This window comes from Suncus etruscus, chromosome 13, assembly GCF_024139225.1.
Source record: "Suncus etruscus isolate mSunEtr1 chromosome 13, mSunEtr1.pri.cur, whole genome shotgun sequence".
NCBI lineage: Eukaryota > Metazoa > Chordata > Mammalia > Eulipotyphla > Soricidae > Suncus > Suncus etruscus.
In genome coordinates, this window is record NC_064860.1 from 90,118,051 (window position 1) to 90,142,530 (window position 24,480).

General features: G+C 43.5%; 1 protein-coding gene and 1 non-coding gene across 2 annotated transcripts; both read right to left on the reverse strand.

Annotated features, from left to right (window-relative positions):
* Positions 1–10,010: 10,010 nt before the first annotated feature.
* DPPA2 (developmental pluripotency associated 2) lies at positions 10,011–24,004 on the reverse strand. Its single transcript, XM_049785606.1, has 7 exons — positions 23,972–24,004; positions 22,050–22,200; positions 18,446–18,558; positions 18,307–18,360; positions 15,081–15,342; positions 13,379–13,574; positions 10,011–10,107 (listed from the first exon to the last, which is right to left on the reverse strand). The coding sequence occupies exons 1-7, from the start codon at positions 24,002–24,004 to the stop codon at positions 10,011–10,013; spliced, it is 906 nt and encodes a 301-aa protein (XP_049641563.1).
* LOC126026404 (U1 spliceosomal RNA) lies at positions 13,696–13,859 on the reverse strand. The gene has a single exon (XR_007501690.1). It is a non-coding gene; the product is annotated as a U1 spliceosomal RNA (small nuclear RNA).
* Positions 24,005–24,480: the final 476 nt, after the last annotated feature.

The following is a 24,480-nucleotide window of genomic DNA, read 5'->3' on the forward strand; positions in this document are numbered from 1 at the left end:
ATATATATATATATGCTGTAGGTACTATAATCCAAATCTATCATTTTGAGTATGTATCTGTATACACAGGTAACAAAAATGACCAGGGCCAGAGAGATAGCATGGAGGTAAGGCGTTTGCCTTGCATGCAGAAGGATGGTGGTTCAAATCTCGGGATCCCATATGCTCCCCTAAGCCTGCCAGGAACAATTTCTGAGTGTAGAACCAGGAGTAATCTCTGAGCACTGCCGGGTGTGACCCCACCCAAATATATATATATATTAAAAAATTGTTCTGTGGGCCGGAGAGATAGCACAGTGGTAGGGAGTTTACCTTCCATGTGGCCACCCCAGGACAGACCCAGGGTCGATTCTCAGCATCCCAGAGTCTGCCAGGAGCAATTTCTGAGAGCAAAGCCAGGAGTAACCCCTGAGCTCTGCTGAGTGTGGTCCCAAAACAAAACAAAACAAAACAACACAAAAAATTGTTCTGAGATCTTCTCAGTACTAAAACAGTAATCTCCAAACAGAAAATAGCAGCTGCAGATACTTGCCAGGTAGTACAGTCCAGGCTGATAATTTGCAGATTTCTCGGAAAGTGAAGTGGAGGGCAAATTTCCCTTTCTGCAAGAACCAGCAGTTCAATGTTACATTTTACAACTTCCAATAGAAATGGCCCAGCTCCACAACATAACTTCATAAATCTTCCAAGGCATCAAATTTGTTCAGATCTAGAAGTCCTGGACCATCTGGCTGTATGATGTCAAGCAATATTTCAATATTTCATAGTACTGTCAGCTCAATAATGTCTTCATAGTATTGTCAACTCAGTAATATCACAGGAAATCTGATGAGGAATTAAATAGCAATCTACCAAGTTATTTCCGATTACCTAAACCATATCACAGAAAGGTCAACACCAATCATAGCCCCTCAGAAACTAACTTTTGTGGGCTTGAAGTGATAGCACAGTGGTAGGGCATTTGTCTTGTACCCGGATGACCTGGGATGGACCTAGTTTCGATTCCCAGCAACTCATAGGGTCTCTAAGCCTGCCAGAAGCAACATCTGAGCACAGAACCAGGAATAAACCCTGAGAGCTGCCAGGTGTGCCCCCCAAAAAAAACAAAAACAAAAACAAAAAACAAACAAAAAAGAGAGAACCTAAATTTTCTAACACCATGGATCTAGCAATCACTTCAAATTGACCTCATTGACCTAAGTTTTAATAACTCCATTTGCTTTTGTATTGCAACAAACAATATGAAGTAAATTTGTTTGTGCTTGCATGGAGGCAGGCTATGGTGGTGGGTGGAAAACTGGGAGACACTTGTGTGGTGATATTGGTGTTTGAACTCTTTTTATGGAGGGGGGCCCACACCAGATGACGCTCAGGGGTTACTCTTGGCTATGCGCATAGAAATTGCTCCTGGCTCTGGGGACCATAAGGGACTCTGGGAATCAAACTGCAGTCCTTCCTGGGTCAGCCACGTGCAAGGCAAACGCCATACCGCTGCACCACCGCTCTGGCCTGGTGTTTGAGCATTGAATGCCTGAGATAACATATTACTCCTCCTTTATTTTATTTTATTTTATTATTTTATTTTATTTATTTTATTTTATTTATTTTATATATTTTTTTTTTGGTTTTTTTTTGGGGGGGCCACACCCGTTTGACGCTCAGGGGTTACTCCTGGCTATGCGCTCAGAAGTCGCTCCTGGCTTGGGGGACCATATGGGACACCGGAGGATCGAACCGCAGTCCGTCCTAGGCTAGCGCTGGCAAGGCAGACACCTTACCTCTAGCGCCACCGCCCGGCCCCTTATTTTATATTTTATTTTATTTTATTTTATTTTATTTTATTTTATTGCCTCTTGGGGCCAGGGATGGCTCAAAGAGCAGGAGCATGCTTGGCATGGAAGAGCTTTGGATTCTATCTTTAGCACTGTATAGTCCCCCAAACATCAAACCAGGAATAACGCTAAGTATCATCAAAACAAACAAATCTTGGGCCTCCATTTATACATCACATTATATCAGAGTTATACTCAGAGTTATAGAAGCTCCATGTCTAGCTTTTTCATCAGGGTCACACTGTGTAATATGACTGTGGCACAAAAACAGCCACAAAAGATTATTGGCTTGTGTCCTTTTTTATTTTTATTTGTTTGTTTATTTATTTATTTATTGGTTTTTGGATCACACCCAGCAACACTCAGGGGTTACTCCTGGCTCTGTGCTCCTGGCAGGCTCGGCTTGGGGGACCATATGGGGTTCTGGGATTCAAACCACCATTCATCTGCATGCAAGGCAAACGCTCTACCACTGTGCTGTCTCTTCGGCCCCATTGAGTTCTCTTTCAAACTGGCCTCTGGAAGCACACTCTCACTCAGTCTCTTCTTTGCTTGAGTCAGGCATTACTTCCTCCTCTGCCCCATCTGCAATGTTGTCCTTTGTTTGGGTTCCCCCAACCACAATGTCAATATGGGATGTGTTTCTAGTGTTTGTCCCATCAGATAAAAACAGTGTCTGGATCCTTAAAGAATCATTAAAACACAATGAATGGGAGCCGAAGCGAGAGCACAGTGGTAGGGCAATTGCCTTGCAAACGATTCTAGTTTGATTCCCGGCATCACCTATGGTCCTCTGCCAGAAGCGACTTCTGAGCACAGATCCAGGAGTAACCCCAGAGTACCGGCGGGTGTGACCCAAAAACAAAACAAAAAAAAAACAAAAATAACACAATGGGGGTCAGAGAGATAGCATGGAGATAGGGCATCTGCCTTGCAAGCAGGACAGTGGTTCAAATCCCTGCATCCCATATGGTCCCACGAGCCTGCCAAGAGTGATTTCTGAGCAAAGAGCCACGAGTAACCCAAGTGCTGCCCGGTGTGACCCCCCTCAAAAACACACACACACACACACAAACAATGAATGAACAAACAGAAGACTGACTATAATAACTTTATTTTGCTGATATTTCAAGTCCTATCTGATAGTAAGACTTTCTTAAGTTTTGGGGGATGGGCTGAAGACAGTAGAACCAGGCTGAAGCTCAAGGAACAGAGCAAATATATGAGTCCTTTAGTTTGCTTGGCCCCCTTGATGTTAACCACCCCCCAGTGCCATTTGGTAGGTCCTCGGAGCCCCTGAAAAATAGCGTGTGACCCAGTGTGGCTGATACAGCAGTCACAGCAAAAAAATGGTTTCTTTCGATGGCAGTATATCAGGTAGGCAACCATCTTTACAGTAGAAATCTCATCACTAGGATTCTGTTTTGTAGGTCACCGCGATTCATGATTATGCTATCATCAGATATTCTTCATCTTAGGTTACGTTGTCTGAAAGCACATTTCTCTTTCTCTAGCCCCTAAAGGCAAACCTGAAATTGCACATACAAATCAAGAGCAGCTTCAAGCGATGCACATTGATTTTGAAATCAAGAAAGATAGTTTTTTTGTGCATTGGAGTAAGAAAAACATAGAATATAGTTTTTAATGAATAAATGACAGATTGAAACAAACAATAAATAACATATAGGCAGGGTTTTATTTATTTATTTTTATTGTGGATTATTGAATTAGATTTCTTCTTATTTATTCCAAAACCTTGTGCTATTTTTTTTTTTAAGTCCTATGCTGGTCTCCAGGCCAGTGCCTTCGGGCAAGAAATTTTTACATTAAGAGACAATTCATTTGTGACATTTTGGGAAGACAGACTTCATAGCACAGTGCCCTGGAAGCCCAAGTAAGCACTCTCCTGGGAAGGCATCTGAATGACATTTGCTCTTTCTGTTCTTGTCCCCTATCAATCTGGTGTCCCTTGAAAACAGACTTATGATTTGGACAACAATGCTGCTAGCCATCAATAGCCTCAGTGAGGGTAACTTCATCATAATTCCATAAAACATATTGCAGGTCAGAAACAATCATAGTCTCAAGCTGCTCAATGTAAACAGTAGAAGTGTCAAGGGTGAGATTAAGTGTTTACTTAAAACCGTAACATCTCTTCTCTGTCCTCCTCTAGACCTCTTTTTTTTTTTTTTTTTTTTGGTTTTTGGGCCACACCCGGTAACGCTCAGGGGTTACTCCTGGCTATGCGCTCAGAAGTCGCTCCTGGCTTGGGGGACCATATGGGACTCCGGGGGATCGAACCGCGGTCCGTCTCCTAGGCTAGCGCAGGTAAGGCAGGCACCTTACCTCCAGCGCCACCGCCCGGCCCCTCCTCTAGACCTCTTAAAATTGAGGACAATTATCAGAAAGTACAAATGACTAAGTTGAAAAACACAGGTGATCCGTAGAAGCATCTGAAGAAAAAAGACAAGCAATATTTGTGTTGGAAGGATGTATTATTCAGTGCAAATATCAATGGCAGAAAGAGCTAAGAGGTTTGGAGATCATAGCTAAGACAGAAGCTATGTTGATGTGTACCTTTTGCTTTTTCCTGCTGGGTGCTCTTGCTGGCTTGCTGAGGAGTATAGCTACTACCATTGCATGGCTCATCAGACAGAAGGACAAGAAACTGGGAACTCCTTGTTCCATATGCCTCTTTTGGGGCAGATGCTTTATACAAATTCAAGATAAAAATTATCAAAATAGGGCCCGGAGAGATAGCACAGCGGTGTTTGCCTTGCAAGCAGCCAATCCAGGACCAAAGGTGGTTGGTTCGAATCTCGGTGTCCCATATGGTCCCCCGTGCCTGCTAGGAGCTATTTCTGAGCAGACAGCCAGGAGTGACCCCTGAGCACTGCCGGGTGTGGCCCAAAAACCAAAAAAAAAAAAAAAAACTTATCAAAATAAAATGAGTCATCCAAGAAGGAAGTTAGTGATATTTTATAAAAAAAATTCCCAGAAAAGGGGCCAGAGCGATAGCACAGCAGTAGGGCATTTGCTTTGTATGTGGCTCACCCAGGATGAACCTGGATTCGATCCCTGGCGACCCATATGGTCCCTCAAGCCAGGTGCAATTTGTTTGTTTTTGGGTCACACCTGGCTATGCTCAGGGATTACTTCTGGCTTTGCACTCAGAAATAGCTCCTGGCTGGTTCGGAGGACTATATAGGATGCTGGGATTTGAACCCCGTCTTTCCTGGGTTGGCTGCGTGCAAGGCAAATGCTCTACTGCTCTGCTATCTCTCTGGCCCCGCCAGGAGTGGCCCTGGTTCTAGCTAATACTACATAGTCCCCTTAGCACCACCAGCCATCAAAACAAAAAATATAAACTTTGATTAGAATTGAAGGATTGGACTCCCCTGAAGGACATGTTTCTGTTTCTTTGGTCATTAGAAGGTGTGTAAGTGATGACGATATGACTGGAGGTGGTCAAAATCCTCACTCTCTATAGCCAGATTTAGAAGTAACAAAAGGCATGCTACTCACTCAGTCAACACACACAAACACACACCTGTTTGCATGTACAGCTATTAGCTTATAGTTGCCGCCCAGTGGTATCAAGAGAAATTTTCACCAAAAAGAGTGTGCCACGGCCAGAAAGGTAGCTTAATGGTTGGGCATTTGCCTTGCAAGCAGCTGATCCAGGACTGAAGGTGGTTAGAATCCCGGCATCCTATATGGTCACTTGTGACTGCCAAGAGTGATTTCTGAGTGCAGAGGTAGGAGTAACCCCTGAGCACGGCCAGGTGTGACCCAAAACACACACACCCACATACGAGTATGTGCCAGACCAAAAGGAGTCCACTTAGATGTCCTACCACATCCGCTACCTCAATGGAAGCTTCTGTCCTCACTGCTGCATGCCTACTGCTATTGTCTGGTGGGTACCAACACTGGGACTGATGCTGCATTCCAAGATCTGAACTGCACAATTTGGAGTGTGACCCCCCCAAAACAAACAAACAAACAAAATAAAACATCGATCAAGCCTCACAGATGATAGCTTGCAAGCCTGTGTGAAAATGAAAGTAATGTCTTACAGCCCTGATGTGCAGACACTGTGCTCTGAGGTTCAGGAGCAAAAATCTCATTAAACAGATAAATTAAATATTTTAATTGGCGATTAAATTGCACAAATATATACGTGCTCAGTGACGCTCGGGAGTTACTCCTGGCTCTGCGTTCACCAGCAGTGGCCCAAAAACCGAGAGAGAGGGAGAGGGAGAGGGAGAGGGAAAGAGAGAGAGAGAGGGAGAGGGAGAGAGAGAGAGAGAGAGAGAGAGAGAGAGAGAGAGAGAGAGAGAGAGAGAGAGGAGAGAGAGGAGAGAGAGAGAGAATATTATACAGTTAGACTTAATAAGGCAATAAATAGGAAGTGACCAAAATAGGAACTGGACAGAACACAGTAGGTAAGCACCTGCCTTGTACACAGCTGATCCTGGTTCAATCTAGGCTCTATTCCTGAAATCCCATACCATCCCTTGAACACTGACAGGAGTAATCCCTGAGCGTTGTTGAGTGTGGCACAGAAACAAAACCAAAAAGCCAAAACTAATAGACCCTGAGAACTAGTCTACAGAACTGAATTTATCTGGGTGGTGGACAGGGCTCGGTTGGTGGGGAAACAATCTAGTAGTAAGTTAACATTTTATGCATGAAACCCTATTATTTTTTTCTTTGGTTTTTGGGTCACACCCAGCAGTGCTCAGGGGTTACTCCTGGCTCTACGCTCTGAAATCGCTCCAAGCAGGCTTGGGGACCATATGGGATGCCAGAATTCGAACCACCGACCTTCTGCATACAAGGTAAATGCCTTACCTCCATGCTATCTCTCCAACCCCTATTATTAAACCATATTTCCTAAAGATTTTTTTTCATTTAAGAAAATAGTTTGGCCCTCTACAATAAACCCAATAGTTACTGTGCCTATGCAGGGGGATAAAGAAACGAAGGGAAAAAAAAGCACAAAACAATCATTTTTCCACATGTTTATTTATCGATTGATTCTTTTGACGTCTCATTTTGGTGTGGAGATTACGGTTGATGTCTCCAATATTATTTTATTTTGTCTTGTCTTTTTCTTTTTGCATTCGAGCATGAGTTTATTTCAGAACTGAGACTATTGTGTGGTGCCTATCTTTATTGCTGTAGTGCTCACCGGTTATTTAATTTGATAATTTTTTTTCTGTATTGTTGTGGTGTTTTAATTACCTTTTTCACATCCTCTCTCAAACTGAGGTTGGAAGTCTCTAGAGAGAGACTCAGCCCATTTTCAGGGTATTTGACTTTTGACTTTTTTTTTTTTCCTCTTATTTTGTACCCCATTCTATTGCTTTTTTGCCTTCAAACAAAACCACATACCTCGATTTTTCTAGCTCTGCCTCTTAAATAGAAGGGGAAACGAGGGTTCCAGGACCAAACAGATATGAGATGACTAATAGTAAGCCAGACAAAGAGGGGTCCACCTACTCTAGCAGCCCCGGGGGTGATGGTGGGGTATATGGGTTGTAGAAAGGAAACTGAAATGGGGGTAGACATAGTTGGTGATGGGTATTCCCTTGACTCAATGTTAATATGTATCTAAAATACTACTGTGAAAGATATGTAAGCCATTATGGAAAAAAATATGTTTTTAATTAGAAAACAAATGGCATGGGGGCCGGGCGGTGGCGCTGGAGGTAAGGTGCCTGCCTTGCCTGCGCTAGCCTAGGACGGACCTCGGTTCGATCCCCCGGCGTCCCATATGGTCCCCCAAGTAGCCAGGAGCAACTTCTGAGCGCATAGCCAGGAGTAACCCCTGAGCGTCACAGGGTGTGGCCCAAAAACCAAAAAAAAAAAAAAAAAAAAAAGAAAACAAATGGCAAACAGTTGTTCTGATGGAACATGCACCTTAGGTATCTGAGTTAACAATTGTTTAGAAAGATCTGGGTATTTTTATCAGTCGCAGTGATATTAGCTACCAAAAGTTTTGGGCATTTGATTTCATTGATTTTTATAGTTTTATATTTTATTAAATGCTGTTTAGCACCCATTAAAAAAATAGTTTGATCGATGATGAGAGCCTCTAGAAGGACTCTGCCCACTTTTGGAGTATTAGACTTTTACCCCAGTTTACTGCTTTTCTCTTCTTCAGACCAAACCACGCAAACTTAACTAACTAGGCCTGCCTCCCAGTTAGAGGGGGAAATTAGGGAGACACCTAGACCAATCAGATGCAAGACTACTATGTGGTAGGATAGGTACATAGGGAACCACATATTCTAGCAGCCCTGGGGGTGAGGGAAGTGGATATGGGAGATAGGACAAAAACGGAGGTGAAGGGAAGACAATTTGGTGATGGTAATCCCCCCCCTGATGTTATGTAAATATTTAACTAAAATATTATTGTCATCATGTAAACCACTATGATCAAAATAAAAATTATAATAAAAAATAATTTGGAAATTTCTTACTAAAAAGAAGTCTGTAAGATCAAAAAATGAGCCCCTTTGTTGTATATTCAAATAAATTAGAAATATACAATCATGTAAACATCCAGATAAAAATACTTGTAGTGTGCTTATTCATATTTACTAAGACTCATAAACAACCAAGCTCAACTTCCATAGGGCAATCAAAAGTGTGTTTATTTAGACACTGGAATAGTAGTCAATGCTAAGTTATCCAACCATAAAGACAGAAGACAATGAAAGTGAGTGAGAAAAACCAATCAGAAAAGGTTGCGTGCTATGTATAATTCCAACTATATGTCAACGTCAATAACATCAATGTGGTGCCAGAGTGATAGCACAGTGGTAGGGAGTTTGCCCTGTACGTGGCTGACCTGGGACGAACCCGGGTTTGACCCCCAGCATCACATAAGGTCCCCAGAGCCTGCCAGGAGCAACTTCTAAGCAGAGACAGAAGAGACCCCTGAGCACCATTGGGTGTGGCCCCAAAACAAAACAAAAAAGATCAGTGCTTGTCAGAAGTTAAGGGGAGTTGAAACAAAGGAAGGTAGGTTTTGAAAGCCGTGAAATTCCTTTATGTGATTCTGTAATGGTTGAATTATGTCATGAGACACTGTCAAAACCCATAGAATGGACAATGTCTGGAAATAGAAACTATAGATCTTGAATCATTGTGATGATTCAAACAACTGACAGTAGAAAAAATAGTAGAGGTGGGAGTAGGTGAGAATTTTCCTTCAATTTTTCTGAAAACCCTATCCTGTTAAAAATGAAAACGTCTTTTTTAAACATTTATTTATTTAGGTTTTTGGGCCACACCTGGCTGGCACTCAGGGGTTCCAGGCCCTGTGCTCAGAAATCACTTCTGGCAGGCTCAGGGGACCATGTGGGATGTGGGGAATAGAACCCAGGTGCGTCCCAGTTTGGCCATGTGCAAGGCAAATGCCCTACTGCTGTGCTACCATTCCAGCCCCCATAATGATTTTTTTCTTTGTGGTTTTTGGGTCACACCCGGCAGTGCTCAGGGGTTATTCCTGGCTCCAGGCTCAGAAATTGCTCCTGGCAGGCACGGGGGACCATATGGAACGCAGGGATTTGAACTGATGACCTCTTGCATAAAAGGCAAACACCTTACCTCCATGCTATCTCTCCGGCCCCCCAAAATGAATTTTTTTTTTGTTCTATGCTGGGGATACATCCAGCAATGCTGAGCTTACTCGTGTTTCTGCACTCAGGGCTCACTTCCTCAGGGATTAAACCAGAGCCAGCTGTGTTCAAGGAAGCACCCTACCCTGTCAAGCCTCCCCAAAATACTGTATGAACTGAAAAAAAGTATCCTCTATATCACATCACTAAATATTTTAAGTGGCAGAAGAACTCACTTTTGATAGCCTCAGTTATAGGCCCAGACATTTACATCTGTAACAAGGACAAATAGAAAACAGTAGTACAACCTTTGGAATGCAAGTGAAAAGTAGAGGTAGGGGCCAGAGCGGTGGTGCAAACGGTAGGGCTTCTGCCTTGCACGCGCAACCCTAGGACAGCCTGCGGTTAGATCCCCATGTCCCATATGGTCCCCCAAGCCAGGTGCGATTTCTGAGCACATTGCCAGAAGTACTGGGTGTGGCTCAAAAATCAAAAACAAACAAACAAAAAACAAAAAAGAAAATAGAGGTGATTTCTCCACTAGTTATTCATTGCCCAATCCCAAATGGAATGGTGTTGGTGTCTTCAACGAACATTTCTTCCTTTTGGGTGCCATTAATCTTTTCATCAGCTTCTTATTCCTATAGTTAGAAAAGAATTTTGAAAAATTACTAAAATAAGTCAGACCACTCCCTACTAAACAATTGAAAATGATCAATAAAGAATCTGCCGTTGAGGGTTCGCCATATCACTTAAGGGCAGTGGGACATTAAACTTTAGTAGGTCAACGATGGAATAAGATTATCCTTATGGTCAACATTTTGACTCTATATCACAACTGTTCATCTTTATACTGTCCCTTATTTATCAATGTAAGCTTAATTATCTTCAGCTAATTTATAGCTAAGTCTCACATGGTTTATTTGACAAAATGTTGAAATTACTTTTGAGCTGGTTAGTTCTTTTGTTAGTACTGAAGTTTACCTAAGCAATTTAAGTTCTACCCATGTATCTTTAAAATCTCTCTCTTTTCTTCCCTCCCTCCCTCCTCCCCCTTTTTTTTTACTAGTGGATTTGGGTCACACCAGGTGGCGCTCAGGGGTTACTCCTGGCTCTGCAGTCAGAAATCGATCCTGGCAGGCTCAGGAGACCATATGGGATGCCAGAATTCGAACCACTCTCTGTACTGGATCAGCTACATGCAAGGCAAAAACCTTACTGCTGTGCTATCTATCTCTCTAGCCCTCCCCCCATTCTTATTTTGGGGCCACATCAACAGTGCTCAGGGCTTATCCCTGGCTCTGTGATCAGAGATCATTACAGGTGGTGCTGTGCCAAACATATGCACCTCTATGTTATAATATGATTACCTCAATATTAAGATATGAAAACAACCAAGGTGTTCATTGACAGTTGAATGAGTGAAAACAGATCAAGTGACATACATATATATTAATACTCAGGTATACATTGTTAAAAGATGAGATCACAGAGATGTGACTCAGTGGAAAAGTGTATGCTGGCATGCATGAGACCTGAAATCAGAAACCCCCCAAAAAGATAAAGTCTTATTTTAGATGTCACAATGAATTCAGAAAATATCATGCTTAGTGAAATAAATCATATGTAGATATTGTCAGTTATAGTACAATTTCCTGTTTTAAGAACAAAACAATCCACTAATACTTAACTGTTAATAAAGTGTGGTTTTAATTGCAAAATAAAAAGAACAAAACAAGGGCCAGAGAGATAGCATGGAGGTAAGGCATTTGCCTTTCATGCAGGAGGTCATCGGTTCGAATCCCTACGTCCCATATGCGCCCCCCCACCCCACCCCCACCCCCGTGCCTGCCAGGAGCAATTTCTGAGCCTAGAGCCAGAAGTAACCCCTGAGCACTGCCGGGTGTGACCCAAAAACCACAAAAAAAAAAAAAAAAAAAGAACAAAACAAATGCCTTGATAAGAACAATAGTGATAAACAGAATGAAAGTGAAAAGCAGAGTAGGGCATTTGCCTTGCAAGCACTGATACAGGATGGACCGTGGTTCGATCCTGGTATCTCCAAGCAAGCAGTGATTTCTGGCTCCATAGCCAGGAGTAACTCCTGAGTGTCACTGGGTGTGGCCTGAGCACAGAGCCAGTAGTAGTTCCTGAGCGTCCTGGGGGGGGGACAGGAAAGATAGCATGCCTTGCATGCAGAAGTTTGGTGATTCGAATTCCAACATCCCATATGGTCCCTTGAGCCTGCCAGGAGCAATTTCTGAGCATAGAGCCAGGAGTAACCCCTGAACATTGTCGGGTGTGACCCAAAAACAAAAAGAAACAAACAAAAAATGTAGGGACCAGAGTGATAGGACAGCTGTAAGGTGTTTGCCTTGCATGTGGCTTGCCCAGGATGGACCTGGGTTTGATCCCCAGCATACCATATGGTTCCCCGAGCCTGCCAGGAGCAATTTCTCAGTGCAGATCCAGGAGTTTTTGATGTGGCCCAAAAACAAAAACAAAAAAGTTAAAAGCAGAGTTAGGGGGCCGCAAGATGGCGCTTGAGGTAAGGTATCTGCCTTGCAAGTGCTAGTCAAGGAAAGATCGCAACCGTGGTGCGAACCCCCGGCGTCCCATATGGTCCCCCCCACCCAAGCCAGGGGCAATTTCTGAGCGCTTAGCCAGGAATAACCCCTGAGCATCAAATGGGTGTGGCCCGAAAAAAACAAAACAAAACAAACAAACAAACAAAAAAAAGCAGAGTTAGGAGTTAAGAGGAGTCAAATGCACAAGTGAAACAGAAACTAGACTTCTGTGATCCTGATAATGTGGTATATGTAAAAATAGATGTCAAATTGCCTTATACCAGAAAACTATATTTAAACCATTGCCCCTTCCATTAAAAACCTTGAAGGAGGGACCGGAGAGATAGCATGGAGGTAAGGCATTTGCCTTTCATGCAGAAGTATGGTGGCTTGAATCCTGGCATCCCATGTGGTCCCCTGTGCTTGCCAGGGGTGATTTCTGAGCATAGAGCCAGGAGTGACTCCTGAGCACTGCTGGGTGTGACCCCCAAAAAAACAAATAAACAAACAAACAAAAACCTTGAGGGAGAGGTCCAGACGATAGTACAGCATGTTGGCAATTTGCATTTTATATGGCCAAACCAGATTCACTCTCCAGAACTTTACATAGTCCCCTGAGTATGCCAAAAGTAATCCCTGAGCACAGAGCCAGGAGTGACCCCTAAGCATCACTGGGTATGGCTCAAACAACAAAAATGAGGAAACTGGGAAGAACTCAAAGGATTTGTACACTAGAAGACTAGATTTAATACCCAGTGTATGGTCCTGAGCCATGCTGGGTACATTCCACAAGCACTGAGTAAGGAATAACCCCTGAACATCACTTAGTAGAACCACAAACAAACAAAAAAATCAATTCCTTAGGGGTTGGAGCGATAGCACACAGCTGACCCGGGACAGACCTGGGTTCGATCCCCTGCATCCCATATGGACCCTTAAGTCAGCCAGGAGCGATTTCTAAGTGCAGAGCCAGGAGTAGCCCCTGATCACTGCCAGTTGTGGTACCCCTCCCAATCAATTCCAGTATATCTAATTTCTGTTTTCACTTAATAAAGTATTCAGAAACCTACTAGAGTTAGACAAAAACCAATCTAGATATCTTCTGTGAGTCATGTTTAGAAAAATACGTATGAAACTTAAATAAGAGAGGATTACCAGGGCCGGAGAGATAGCATGAAGGTAAGGCATTTTGCCTTTCATGCAGAAGGACGGTGGTTCGAATCCCGGCATCTCATATGGTCCCCTTGTGCCTCCCAGGAGCGATTTCTGAGCATAGAGCCAGGAGTAACCCCTGAGCGCTGCCGGGTGTGACCCAAAAACCAAAAAAAAAAAAAAAGAGGATTACCTTGAAGCACATTCAGGGCATAACATATTATCTTCCAGGTCAGGGGATGAGAAAGTACAAGCTGGTAACAGGAAGAGAGAAATCATCCTCCTGGAAGTGGCAGGTACCCAAGTCTGACCTCCATGGAACTGTAGGCGCACCCAACCCTTTGTGTCTGCTGAGAGAGGTCTGCCATGGACCACGCACCACCTGACACCTGGAAGAGAAATAGAAGCATAAAGAGAAGGTTATAGTGGTGGCCCAGGACAAATCTCATTAAGCCAGCACTTGGGATTTTGTTTTCTCTTATTGTTGATGAATATTTTTCATTTTTTTTTCAAGGGAGAGTGCAAACGCAGTCCCCCACTACCACAAATATTGCAGTTGAGTTTACCACCTTTGGGTCAACTGCAGGGATCAGCACATCTGGAGTGTAATGAATGAGCCTTGCCCTGGAGAAACCACCATTGTGACCATGGTATCTGCCCTGCCAGGTAAATGTGTTGTTGTTGATGAATTAACAGTCAACAAAGTATAAAAAAAATGTAGACCAAAAAATATATATAGCAGTGCCGGAGCAGTGGCGCAAGTGGTCGGGCATCTGCCTTGCATACTCTAGCCTAGGACGGACCGCAGTTTGATACCCCGGGATTCCATATGGTCCCCCAAGCCAGGAGCAATTTCTGAGCACAGAGCCAGTAGTAGTTCCTGAGCATCACCGGGAGTGGCCCAAAACCAAACAAAAACTATATATATAGCATAAAAGACTAAAATGTTAATTTTGGGAATGTGTTTTGTGTATTGAATTTCATGTAGCGATTTAAATGTACTATTTGGAATTTTTTTTTGGTCTGTTTTATGGATCACACCTGGCAGTGCTCAGGGGACCATATAAAAATATTTGTTCTGGGGCCCAGAGAGATAGCACAGCGGCGTTTGCCTTGCAAGCAGCCGATCCAGGACCAAAGGTGGTTGGTTCCAATCCCAGTGTCCCATATGGTCCCCCATGCCTGCCATGAGCTATTTCTGAGCAGACAGCCAGGAGTAACCCCTGAGCACCACTGAGTGTGGCCCAAAGACCAAAAAAAAAAAAAAAATTGTTCTTAGGGCCAGATCGATAGCACAACAAACAGGTAGGGCGTTTGTTTTACACACAGCTGACCAAAGTTTGATCTTCAGCAATCCATATGGTTTCCCAAGCCTGCCAGGAGTGAATTTACAGCGGTAAGCTGGGAGTAACTCCTGAGCACTGCTGGGTGTGGCCCAAAAACAAACAAAATTGTTTGTGGGCCAGGGCAACAGTATAATGGGTAGAGCATTTACTTTGCACAGTTGACCCAGTTTCAACTCCTGTCATCCTATATGGTCCCCCAAGGCCACCTGGAATGATTCCTGTATGCAGAGCTTCGAGGCCAGGAGTAAGCCATGAGCACCTCCAGTTGTGACACCCCCCCCCCAAAAAAAAAAGTAACTTCTCTGAAATAGTACTCTTCTTTAAAGGCTGATCTTAGGAGCTAGAGAGATAGCACAGCGGTAGGGCATTTGCCTTGGATGCAGCCGATCCAGGACTGACCTGGGTTCAATTTCTGGAATCCCATATGACTGGTCCCCTGAGCCTGCTAGGAGCGATTTCTGAGTGCAGAGCCAGGAGTAGCCCCCGAGCACTGCTGCGTATGGCCACAAAACCAAAATAAATAAATAAATAAATAATGGTTGATCTTACCGGAGGCTTGAGGGAGAAAAGTCTCAACAGAAGAAGGAATCCGCTGTGAATTTACAGATTTCGGCTGAACAGTTCTTGAAGCAAGTCTTGCCCAAGCTGCTAACATGGCTTCCTGAGCAGAAGTTACGACTTCAACTATATTCATCTGCCCCTTTCTCTCGCTCATCTTCTGGCTTTTATTAAGTCCTACTTTCTTGGGGTCTGTCTTGCATTTACTTGAACGTGGGTGCAATCGGGCCTCCTTTGATGTTTTTGGAATAACCTGCCAATGAGACTCAGGTGAGCATTCAATAAAATGTGACTGTCCCCTCAAATTTTATCAATGTTGTTATTTTATGTCAATTTTGTCCTTTTGTTTTATACAATGACCCATGTGTTCTTAGTGTAGGGAGGAGAATTTAGGAATATTGGCTACTTCAAAACCATGGGAGCAATTTTCTTGTGCAGTGGTCCTCTCTAGTGGTTCTGGAGGGGTGGGAGGACATAATGCTTCTAGCAAAAAAAATCAAGACCGATGATGCAATGCTACTAGTCCCAGTATAGCTGGGGACACCAGGTCTAAAGGTGCATAGGAAGCCAGGTGGGCTAAGGACTGGACTCCAGGCCTGTATGACATGTATATACTCCGGCCCTCTGAGCTTCCTCACCTGCCCCAGAAAATTATAATTGTTAAGACTGCATGTGATCGGGGCCGGGTGGTGGCGCTAGAGGTAAGGTGCCTGCCTTGCCTGCGCTAGCCTTGGAAGGACCGTGGTTCGATCCCCCGGCGTCCCATATGTTCCCCCAAGCCAGGAGCAACTTCTGAGCGCATAGCCAGGAGTAACCCCTGAGCGTTACCGGGTTTGGCCCAAAAACCAAAAAAAAAAAAAAAAAGACTGCATGTGATCAAAGCAGGTGTTGCTTCTGATGGTCAGAAGGTATAACATGGCTAAGATAGACCTTAAAAGTTTAGCCCAGGAACTGGAGTGGTACCATGGTGGTAGGGTGTGTTCGCTTTGCATGTGACTGACCTAGGATGGACCCAAGTTCAATCCCTGGCATCCCATATAGTCCCCCAAGCCTTCCAGGAGAGATTTCTGAGTGCAGAGCCAGAAGTAACCCCTGAGCGCTGCTGGATATGACCCAAAAACAAAAACAAAAACAAAAACAAAAGTTTAGTCCAGCCCAGAGCAATAGTACAGGAGGTAGGTTGCTTATCTTATGTGGCCGATCTGAATTCAATCTCTGATATCTTATATGGCATCCCAATTACTAGGAATAATTCCTAGGAGGACAGGAGTAAGCACTGAGTATCACCGGGTAGGGCCCAATAATTGAAAGAAAAAAATACCTAATTTTATTTATTTATTTATTTATTTTGGTTTTTGGGCCACACCCAGTGATGGTGATGATCAGAAATTACTCCTGGCTTGGGGGACCATATGGGACACTGGAGGCTCGAACCACAGTTCGTCCTAGGTTAGCGCATGCAAGGCAAATGTCCTACCGCTTGCGTCACCTCTCCAGTCCCTAATTTTAAAATTTTAAATCTAAATTTTAAAATAAATATTTTGTTTATTTGGAGGGGTGCACACACAGTGGTGCTTAGGGTTTACACCTGGCTCTGCTCTCAGAAATAACTCCTGGCAGGCTCAGTGGACCATATGGGATGCTGGGGATCGAGCCCAGGTTGGCTGTATGCAAGATTACCCGCTGTGCTTTCGCTCCAGTCTCCAAATAAATTTAAAATAAAATAAAATACATTAAAAAAAATAAAGTTTCAAAGAATGATCCAGAGCCAGAGAAATAGTACAGTGGGCAAGACACTTGCCTTGTACACAGCCAACCTATGTTTGATCCCCAGCATTTGGGCTCCTGAATCCATCAGGAGTGATTCCTATATGCAGAGCCAGGAGTAACCCTGAGCACTGTCACAAGTGGCCAAAAGAGAAATAAAAAAAGACAAAATAAAAACAAAATGTTTGGGCTGGAATGGTGGCACAAATGATAGGGAGTTTGCCTTGCTCGTGCTAACCTAGGACAGATCGCAGTTCAATCCCCTGGCGTCTCATATGGTCCCCCAAACCAGGAGCAATTTCTGAGCACATAGTCAGGAGTAACGCCTCAGTGTCATCAGGTGTGGCCCCAAAACAAAAAACAAACAAACAAACAAAAAAAACCCAAATTTTTAACCCTATTTTCTCATTGTCTTGACTGAAAGCTAGAACTTAAATAAAAGCAACTTGAACTGCATAGAGTGCTCAAAGGCAGAATATACATATGTGAATCCAGGGAGCCCAAGTTTGATCCCTGTTACTGCACACTTTTCTAAGCTCTGCATGGAACACCTTCAAAGAGCAATCTACTGAACTGGAAGAACCCCTGAGCACCACTAGCATGGCTATAAAAAAAAAAAAAGTAAAATGGGTCCAGTTCGTTTCATTTTAATGGGGAAAGAGGGTAGGTGGGATATAGGCCACACCTGGTAAAATGTTTAATTCTTTGAGCTTTCTCTGAGCCCTAGAAGATGCAAATCAATTAGAAGTGACAGGAAAAGGGGCTGGAGAGATAGCATGGAGGTAAGGCGTTTGCCTTTCATGCAGAAGGTCATCGGTTCGAATCCCGGCGTCCCATATGGTCCCCCATGCCTGCCAGGAACAATTTCTGAGCATGGAGCCAGGAATAAACCCTGAGCACCGCTGGGTATGACCCAAAAAAAAAAAAAAAACGCAAAAAAAAAAAAAAAAAAAAAAAAAGAAGTGACAGGAAAAGATTTTAGTCACAAAATAGTTCTACTATACATGTGAAAAATTGAAAATATGGGGCAAGGGCCCGGAGATATAGCACACCGGCATTTGCCTTGCAAGCAGCCGATTCAGGACCAAAGGTGGTTGGTTCGAATCCCAGTGTCCCATATGGTCCCCGTGCCTGCCAGGAGCTATTTCTGAGCAGACAGCCAAGAGTAACACCTGAGCACCACCGGGTGTGGCCCAAAAAACAAAAAAAAAAAAAAAGAAAATATGGAGCACAGCGGTAGGGCGTTTGCCTCACATGTGGCCAACCTGAGAGGAACTCAGTTTGATTCCTGGCATCCCATATGGTCCCCCAGCCTGCCAGGGACAATTTCTGAGCACGGAGCCAGGAGTAACCCCTGAGCACCACTGTGGCCCAGAAATCAATAAAGTTTAAAAAAATAGAAGCTGCAGATGAAGATTAATTCATGGTAAGGATTCAACTTTGTACTCACCTGGTTACTTCCCCAATAAGCGTATTTTAGGATCCTCTCATAAACTTCCATTTTCTAATAGAAAATTAAGGGAAACAAAGTCAGTCAGATGCCATTTCTCATACCTCCTCCAAGCACAAAGTCCCTCCAGCGCACTCACCTGGCCATCAGTACTTATGCCAAGTTGTTGGCACCAGTTCCGCAAAGTGTCCCGATGCACTTGATCAATTGGAGGCAAAATGGTCGGCAAAGGAAGGATATGGGAAGTTTTGTCTTGTTTGTTTAAAGATGAACAGAGCAAGGAAAAAAGGAATCAAAATAGTAAAGTTCGATATAGGTCCGTTCTTTATGACTTTATGAAAGTATTACTTACTTTTCAAATCAATCTATACATATACATTGGAAAGATTTTCCTGGGGCTGGAGCTGTGGTGCAAGTGGTAGGGCATTCGCCTTGCACGTGCTGACCTAGGACTGACCACAATTCCATCCACCTGTGTCCCATATGGTCCCCGAGCCAGGAGCGATTTCTGAGCATATAGCCAGGAGTAACCCCTGAGTGTCAACGAGTGTGGTCCCCTCCAAAAATCCAAAACAACCCTAAAAAAAGAAAACACTTTTCTTATATTACAAATAAAATAATTGGGGCCAGAGTGGTGGCACAGGAGTGTGCGTGCTAGCTTAGGACAGAACGCGGTTCGATATCCCGGCGTTCCATATGGTCCCCCAAGCCACGAGTGATTTTTGAGTGCATAGCCAGGAGTGGCCCCTGGGTGTCACCAGGTGTGGCCGAAAAAAAACAAAATAATAAATAAATAAAATAGACTCAAAATCAAGTCTTAGGCTAGAGCGTTTATAGATTGAGTGGGCATGGTGTTTGCTTTTCTCTGTAGCCAACGCGGGTTCGATCCCTGATATCCCCTATGGTCCCCCGAGCCTGTCAGGAGTTATTTCTAAATGCAGAGCCAGTAGTAAGTAGGCCCTAAGCACCAGGATCTGTGACATAGCTCAAAGGGCTAATATATATGCTTTGTATGTAGAAAGCCCCAATTTGATCCCCTACCAGGGGTCCTCAAACTTTTTTTTTTTTTTTTGGTTTTTGGGCCACACCCGGTAACGCTCAGGGGTTACTCCTGGCTATGCGCTCAGAAGTTGCTCCTGGCTTGGGGGACCATATGGGACACCGGGGATCGAACCGCGGTCTGTCCAAGGCTAGCGCAGGCAAGGCAGGCACCTTACCTCTAGCGCCACCGCCCGGCCCCTCTCAAACTTTTTAAACAGGGGTCCAGTTCACTGTCCCTCAGACCATTGGAGGGTCTGACTATAGTAAAAACAAAACTTATGAACAAATTCTTTGTTTGTTTGTTTGTTTGTTTTTTGTTTTTGGGCCACACCCGGCGGTGCTCAGGGGTTACTCCTGGCTGTCTGCTCAGAAATAGCTCCTGGCAGGCACGGGGGACCATATGGGACACAGGGATTCGAACCAACCACCTTTGGTCCTGGATCGGCTGCTTGCAAGGCAAGTGCCAAGGCAAACGCCGCTGTGCTATCTCTCCGGGCCCCTTGAACGAATTCTTATGCACACTGCATATATCTTATTTTGCAATGAAGAAATAAAACAGGTACAAATACAATATGTGGCCCGCGGGCCATAGTTTGAGGACCACTGCCACCATTTGGCCCCCAAGTTCTGCTAAGAGTGACCACAGAGTAGAATGCAGAACTGTTTGTTGGCTATGACTGTGCTAAATGTGGCTCAAAGAACCCTCAAATAAGTTGAAACAAATAGGACATCTGGTGATTAAATGATTGAGTTCGGGGGAATCTAACATATATAGCACAGTGTCTTTTTTTTTTGGGGGGGGGGGTGATTTTTTGGGTCACCCCCCGGCAGTGCTCAGGGGTTACTCCTGGCTTCATGCTCAGAAATTGCTCCTGGCAGGCATGGGGGACCATATGGGATGCCGAGATTCGAGAACCAATGACCTTCTGCATGAAAGGCAAATGCCTTACCTCCATGCTATCTCTCCGGCCCCCTAGCACAGTGTCTTGACTAATAATAAAGCACCTGGGGCCAGAATTAGCACAGCAGTAGGGTGTTTGCCTTACATGCTGCCAACCTGGGACTGACTCCGATTCGATTCCCAACATCCCATATGGTCTCCCAAGCCTGCCAGGAGCAATTTCTGAGCACAGATCCAGGAGTAACCCCAGAGTGCTTCCGGGTATGCCCCCAAACCAATAAATAAATAAATCACTGCTGGGGGTAATCTTAAGAGTGGAAAGCAGGAAGGAAGCCCTGAGCAAAGCAAGGTGTGGCTCAAAAACAAAACATCTCCCCGGAGAGATAGCACAGCAGGCGTTTGCCTTGCAAGCAGCCGATCCAGAACCAAAGGTGGTTGGTTCAAATCCCAGTGTCCCATATGGTCCCCCCGTGCCTGCCAGGAGCTATTTCTGAGCAGACAGCCAGGAGTAACCCCTGAGCACCGCCGGGTGTGGCCCAAAAACCAAAAACCAAAAAAAAAAAAAAATTCTGGAGGGGAGAATGAAACAGAGACAGCTCAAAGGACTGTGAGAGAATTCTGCATGTGTTAACCTTATTGTGCAGCCCATTTTTAAAATATATAAATATAAAAAATATTATCACATTGTACACCTTTAAAATCAATGTTGTGGGGCTGGAGCAGTGGCGCAGGGTGTAAGACATCTGCCTTGTGCAAGTGAACCTAGAATGGACCGCAGTTCAACACCCCCCCCAACCAGCATCCCATATGGTCCCCTAAGCCAGGAGCAATTTCTGAGCACACAGCCAGGAGTAACCCCTGAGCGTCACCATCACCAGGTATGGCCCAGAAAACCAAAATAAATAAATAAATAAATAAAATAATAAAATAAAATAAAATAAAATAAAATAAAATAAAATAAAATAAAATAAAAACAATATTGTTAGGGGCTGGAGCAGTGGCACAGCGGTAGAGCATTTGCTTTGCAAGCTGCTGACCTAGGACAGACTGCGGTTCAATCCCCCAGTGTCCCATATGGTCTTCCAAGCCAGGAGCAATTTCTGAGCACAAAAGCGAGGAGTAACTCCTGAGCATCACCCTGTGCGGCCCCAAAACAAATAAACAAACAAAAAAAAACAAAAAACAACAAAAAAAAGTTGTTATATGTCAGTTAGTCAGTTACATAGTTACATCTCATCAAATCTGGGGGAAATTAGCCTTTTTCAGAGCCATGTAAGTATATGTTAGCCTCATTAATCTCGTTTGTTTGTTTTTTTTGTACAAGACTGAATTTTGTGGATTGGCTATTTAAACTATCCTTTATTATCAGGCACTATCCAAAACAATCCACATGTTTATTTTGACCTGAAGGTGAGGTTCAAAAGGTGCTTAGGGAGTAAAAGGGATTGGGGGGGGGGGGGTATCGGAGAGACAGCACAGTGGTAGGGTAGGGCATTTGCCTTGCAAGCAGCCAATTCAGGTTCGAATCTCAGCATCCTACATGGTCCTCTGTGCCTGCCAGAAGCGATTTCTGAGCTCAGTCAGGAGTAACCCCTGGCACTACTGGGGGTGGCCCAAAAACCAAAAAAAAAAAAAAAAAAAAAGGATTGGCACTTTGGGAAATCTTTAGCACAAATAATTAAGGTGAAATTTAACTTGAGTTATACAGTCAGAGGATTGGGAAAGCAAAAAAAAAAATCTAACATTCTTGTGCTTCTCAGAACTGGAAAAGCAGCCACTTGAACAAATCCTGCCCTCATACCTTTCCTGCCTTTCCTAGGATTTTCTTCTGCAGTTGAAGAAACACTCTGTTCTTCATTTGTAAATGCTTGATGTTCCTCATTAGCTTTGTCTTCTACTGGAACCAATGTGAGAATTATATCCTCGTCATATAATTCCTCTTCAATAATGTTCTGGAAAGGGGAAAAGGATCAATCATGAATACTCAATGTTGGACAACCAAAGTGAACGCTTTCAAATACTAAAAAAAAATTCTTTGCATTTGATGGCTCACAAATGGTGGTTCACTCATACCATTTTTTTCCCCATAAGACAATTAGAAAACAGGCAAAACAGAGAAAGAAAACTCAAGGTTAGGGTTTCCGGGAACCCCAATCCTTATGGCTTTTCCCTCCACATATTAAATACCAAATACTTTAATTTATCTACTAACTCTATGGAATTTGTTCCCGCCTTTCTGTCTTTTATCACCTAATTTTCAATTAAAGCTATCATACACTCTCACTGACAGACACAATAATCTGTTATCTCAGAATCCATTATGACTCCTTTGTGCTCAGATAATTCTTGCCTGCTTTAAAAGTCAATAGCCCAAGGACAGGGGATGCACTCAAGGTAAAGTACAGGCTTTGCAACTAGGAGGTCTTTGGGGAGATCGCCAGCAGTGGAAAAATGAAAAATAAAAAAAAGGAGAGGCAACTCAAAAATTTAATTTCAAATTTTTCAATAGCATATCACTTACAAATTTTTCAACCTGCTTCTCTTTTACCAGTTCTGAGTTTGAGGTACACAGGTTTGATTGAATCCCAAGAATTGGGATCAGCAAATGCATTTATTTTACTCTAAACAAAACCCAAAAAAAGCATGCTTGTTTAATTTGCTCGGTTTTTATTTTAGGTAAATGATCTACTGTGATTACACAGATTGTGTAATCTGTGTAACATCGAATGTTAATACAATCATGTTACTTGTAGCCATCTATTTGTTTTCCCACTATAACATAGAAAACGAAGTCGTGGGAATTAAAAAATATCTGCTGTCGGGAAACAGGTATTACATTAAGTTTCTAAATTAAAAAAAAAAAAAGATAAAGCTGAATATAAGTCTTCCCAGCCCCATTGTAAAGACTCTTTCCAGACAGAATGAGACTGCTAAACCCTTCCCCCCTCCAAACTCTTCAAGGACTTCCTATAGCTCTCAAGTTCCTACCCTTTATAGGAATTTTGCATTTGTATACCACTTTTTCACAGTGCTCCCACAGACTTCTGCTGTCCACTTCGAAAAACATTACCTTTGGAGACATTTTTAAATTTTACTTGAGATAACTAAAGCTCAAAGCAGCTGGAAGGTCGGCCCTTTAATCTACATAATATTGGCTAATTCTATCTCCTGGAGATTCCTGTAAATAACTATGCAAAAATTTGCTTCCATTTAACTTCACACGCAATACAGGGCTATGAAATGCCAAACTTACAATCATGGCCAATGGATGTAAGTTCCTTCTTATTGATGGATGAAATAAATGTTCTGATAACATCCTTTTCTGACCTTTATACAGGCTGACTCGCACACTTCTTATCATACCTCTATTTTCTTTCTTGCTTTTATGTTAATCAGTTACGACAGGTTTGGTCTCACTCTTAACTTTGGAATAGTTCTTTCTGTATTTTAATCTCCCCCAGTCTATCCAAAACCAGTCTACCTGAAAAGAGAGAGAGAGACTGAGAGAGAGAGAGAGAGAGAGAGAGAGAGAGAGAGAGAGAGAGAGAGAGAGAGAGAGAGAGAGAGAGAGAGAGAGAGAGAGAGAGAGAGAGAGAGAGAGAGAGAGAGAGAGAAGGAAACAAACTTCCACTGGCAAAGAGGACATTCCAGTGAGCTCTAGGAAAACTCTGGAAAAGTGAGACTGTTAAGAAAATTCATTTATTCATTCCAACTGCAACTTACCTTCTCGCTGCTCTCGTTATTTGAACATGCCATTTTCCAGGAACAAATCAGGGGGGCAAGCCAGAGCCCAAGACCTCAAGGATTCTGCAAATTTACTTTCTTTTTTTTTTTTATCCTCAGGGGTTCCTACCTCGATTTCTCCTTTTATAAGCAAATGTCTCCTGCAATTTCCTGCGGCCCAATAAAAAGTTCTCCTCCTCCTCCTTCCTCCTCCTTCCCTCCTCCCTTCCTCTTATATCTGTCGTTTAGATTATTTAGTCACTTTCATCCTGTTGTGTCCTGGAGGCGAGATTTTTAATTTAGGAACTAAGCTGGGCTGGGGCTACACCGGCGGTGCTTGGGGCTACTCCTGCCTCCGTGCTCAGGTCCGCTCCCAGTGATGCATTGGGGGAATCATGTGATGCTTGGGTCCAAAGGGGGTTGGCCGCTTCTTAGGCATGCGCCTTAACTCCTTTTGGGAAGTTTCCCTACAAAAAAAGACTTGAGGAGAAGGGAAAGAGACTGCTAGG

Coding starts and splice junctions, on each gene's coding strand:
- DPPA2 (XM_049785606.1), bottom strand. CDS start 24,004: ATGGCATGTTCAAATAACGAGAGCAGCGAGAAG. Junction 13,575..15,080: donor TTTTCTCCCTCAAGCCTCCG/GTAAGATCAACC, acceptor TTTCTCTTCCAG/GTGTCAGGTGGTGCGTGGTC. Junction 10,108..13,378: donor TGCCCTGAATGTGCTTCAAG/GTAATCCTCTTT, acceptor TTCTAACTATAG/GAATAAGAAGCTGATGAAAA.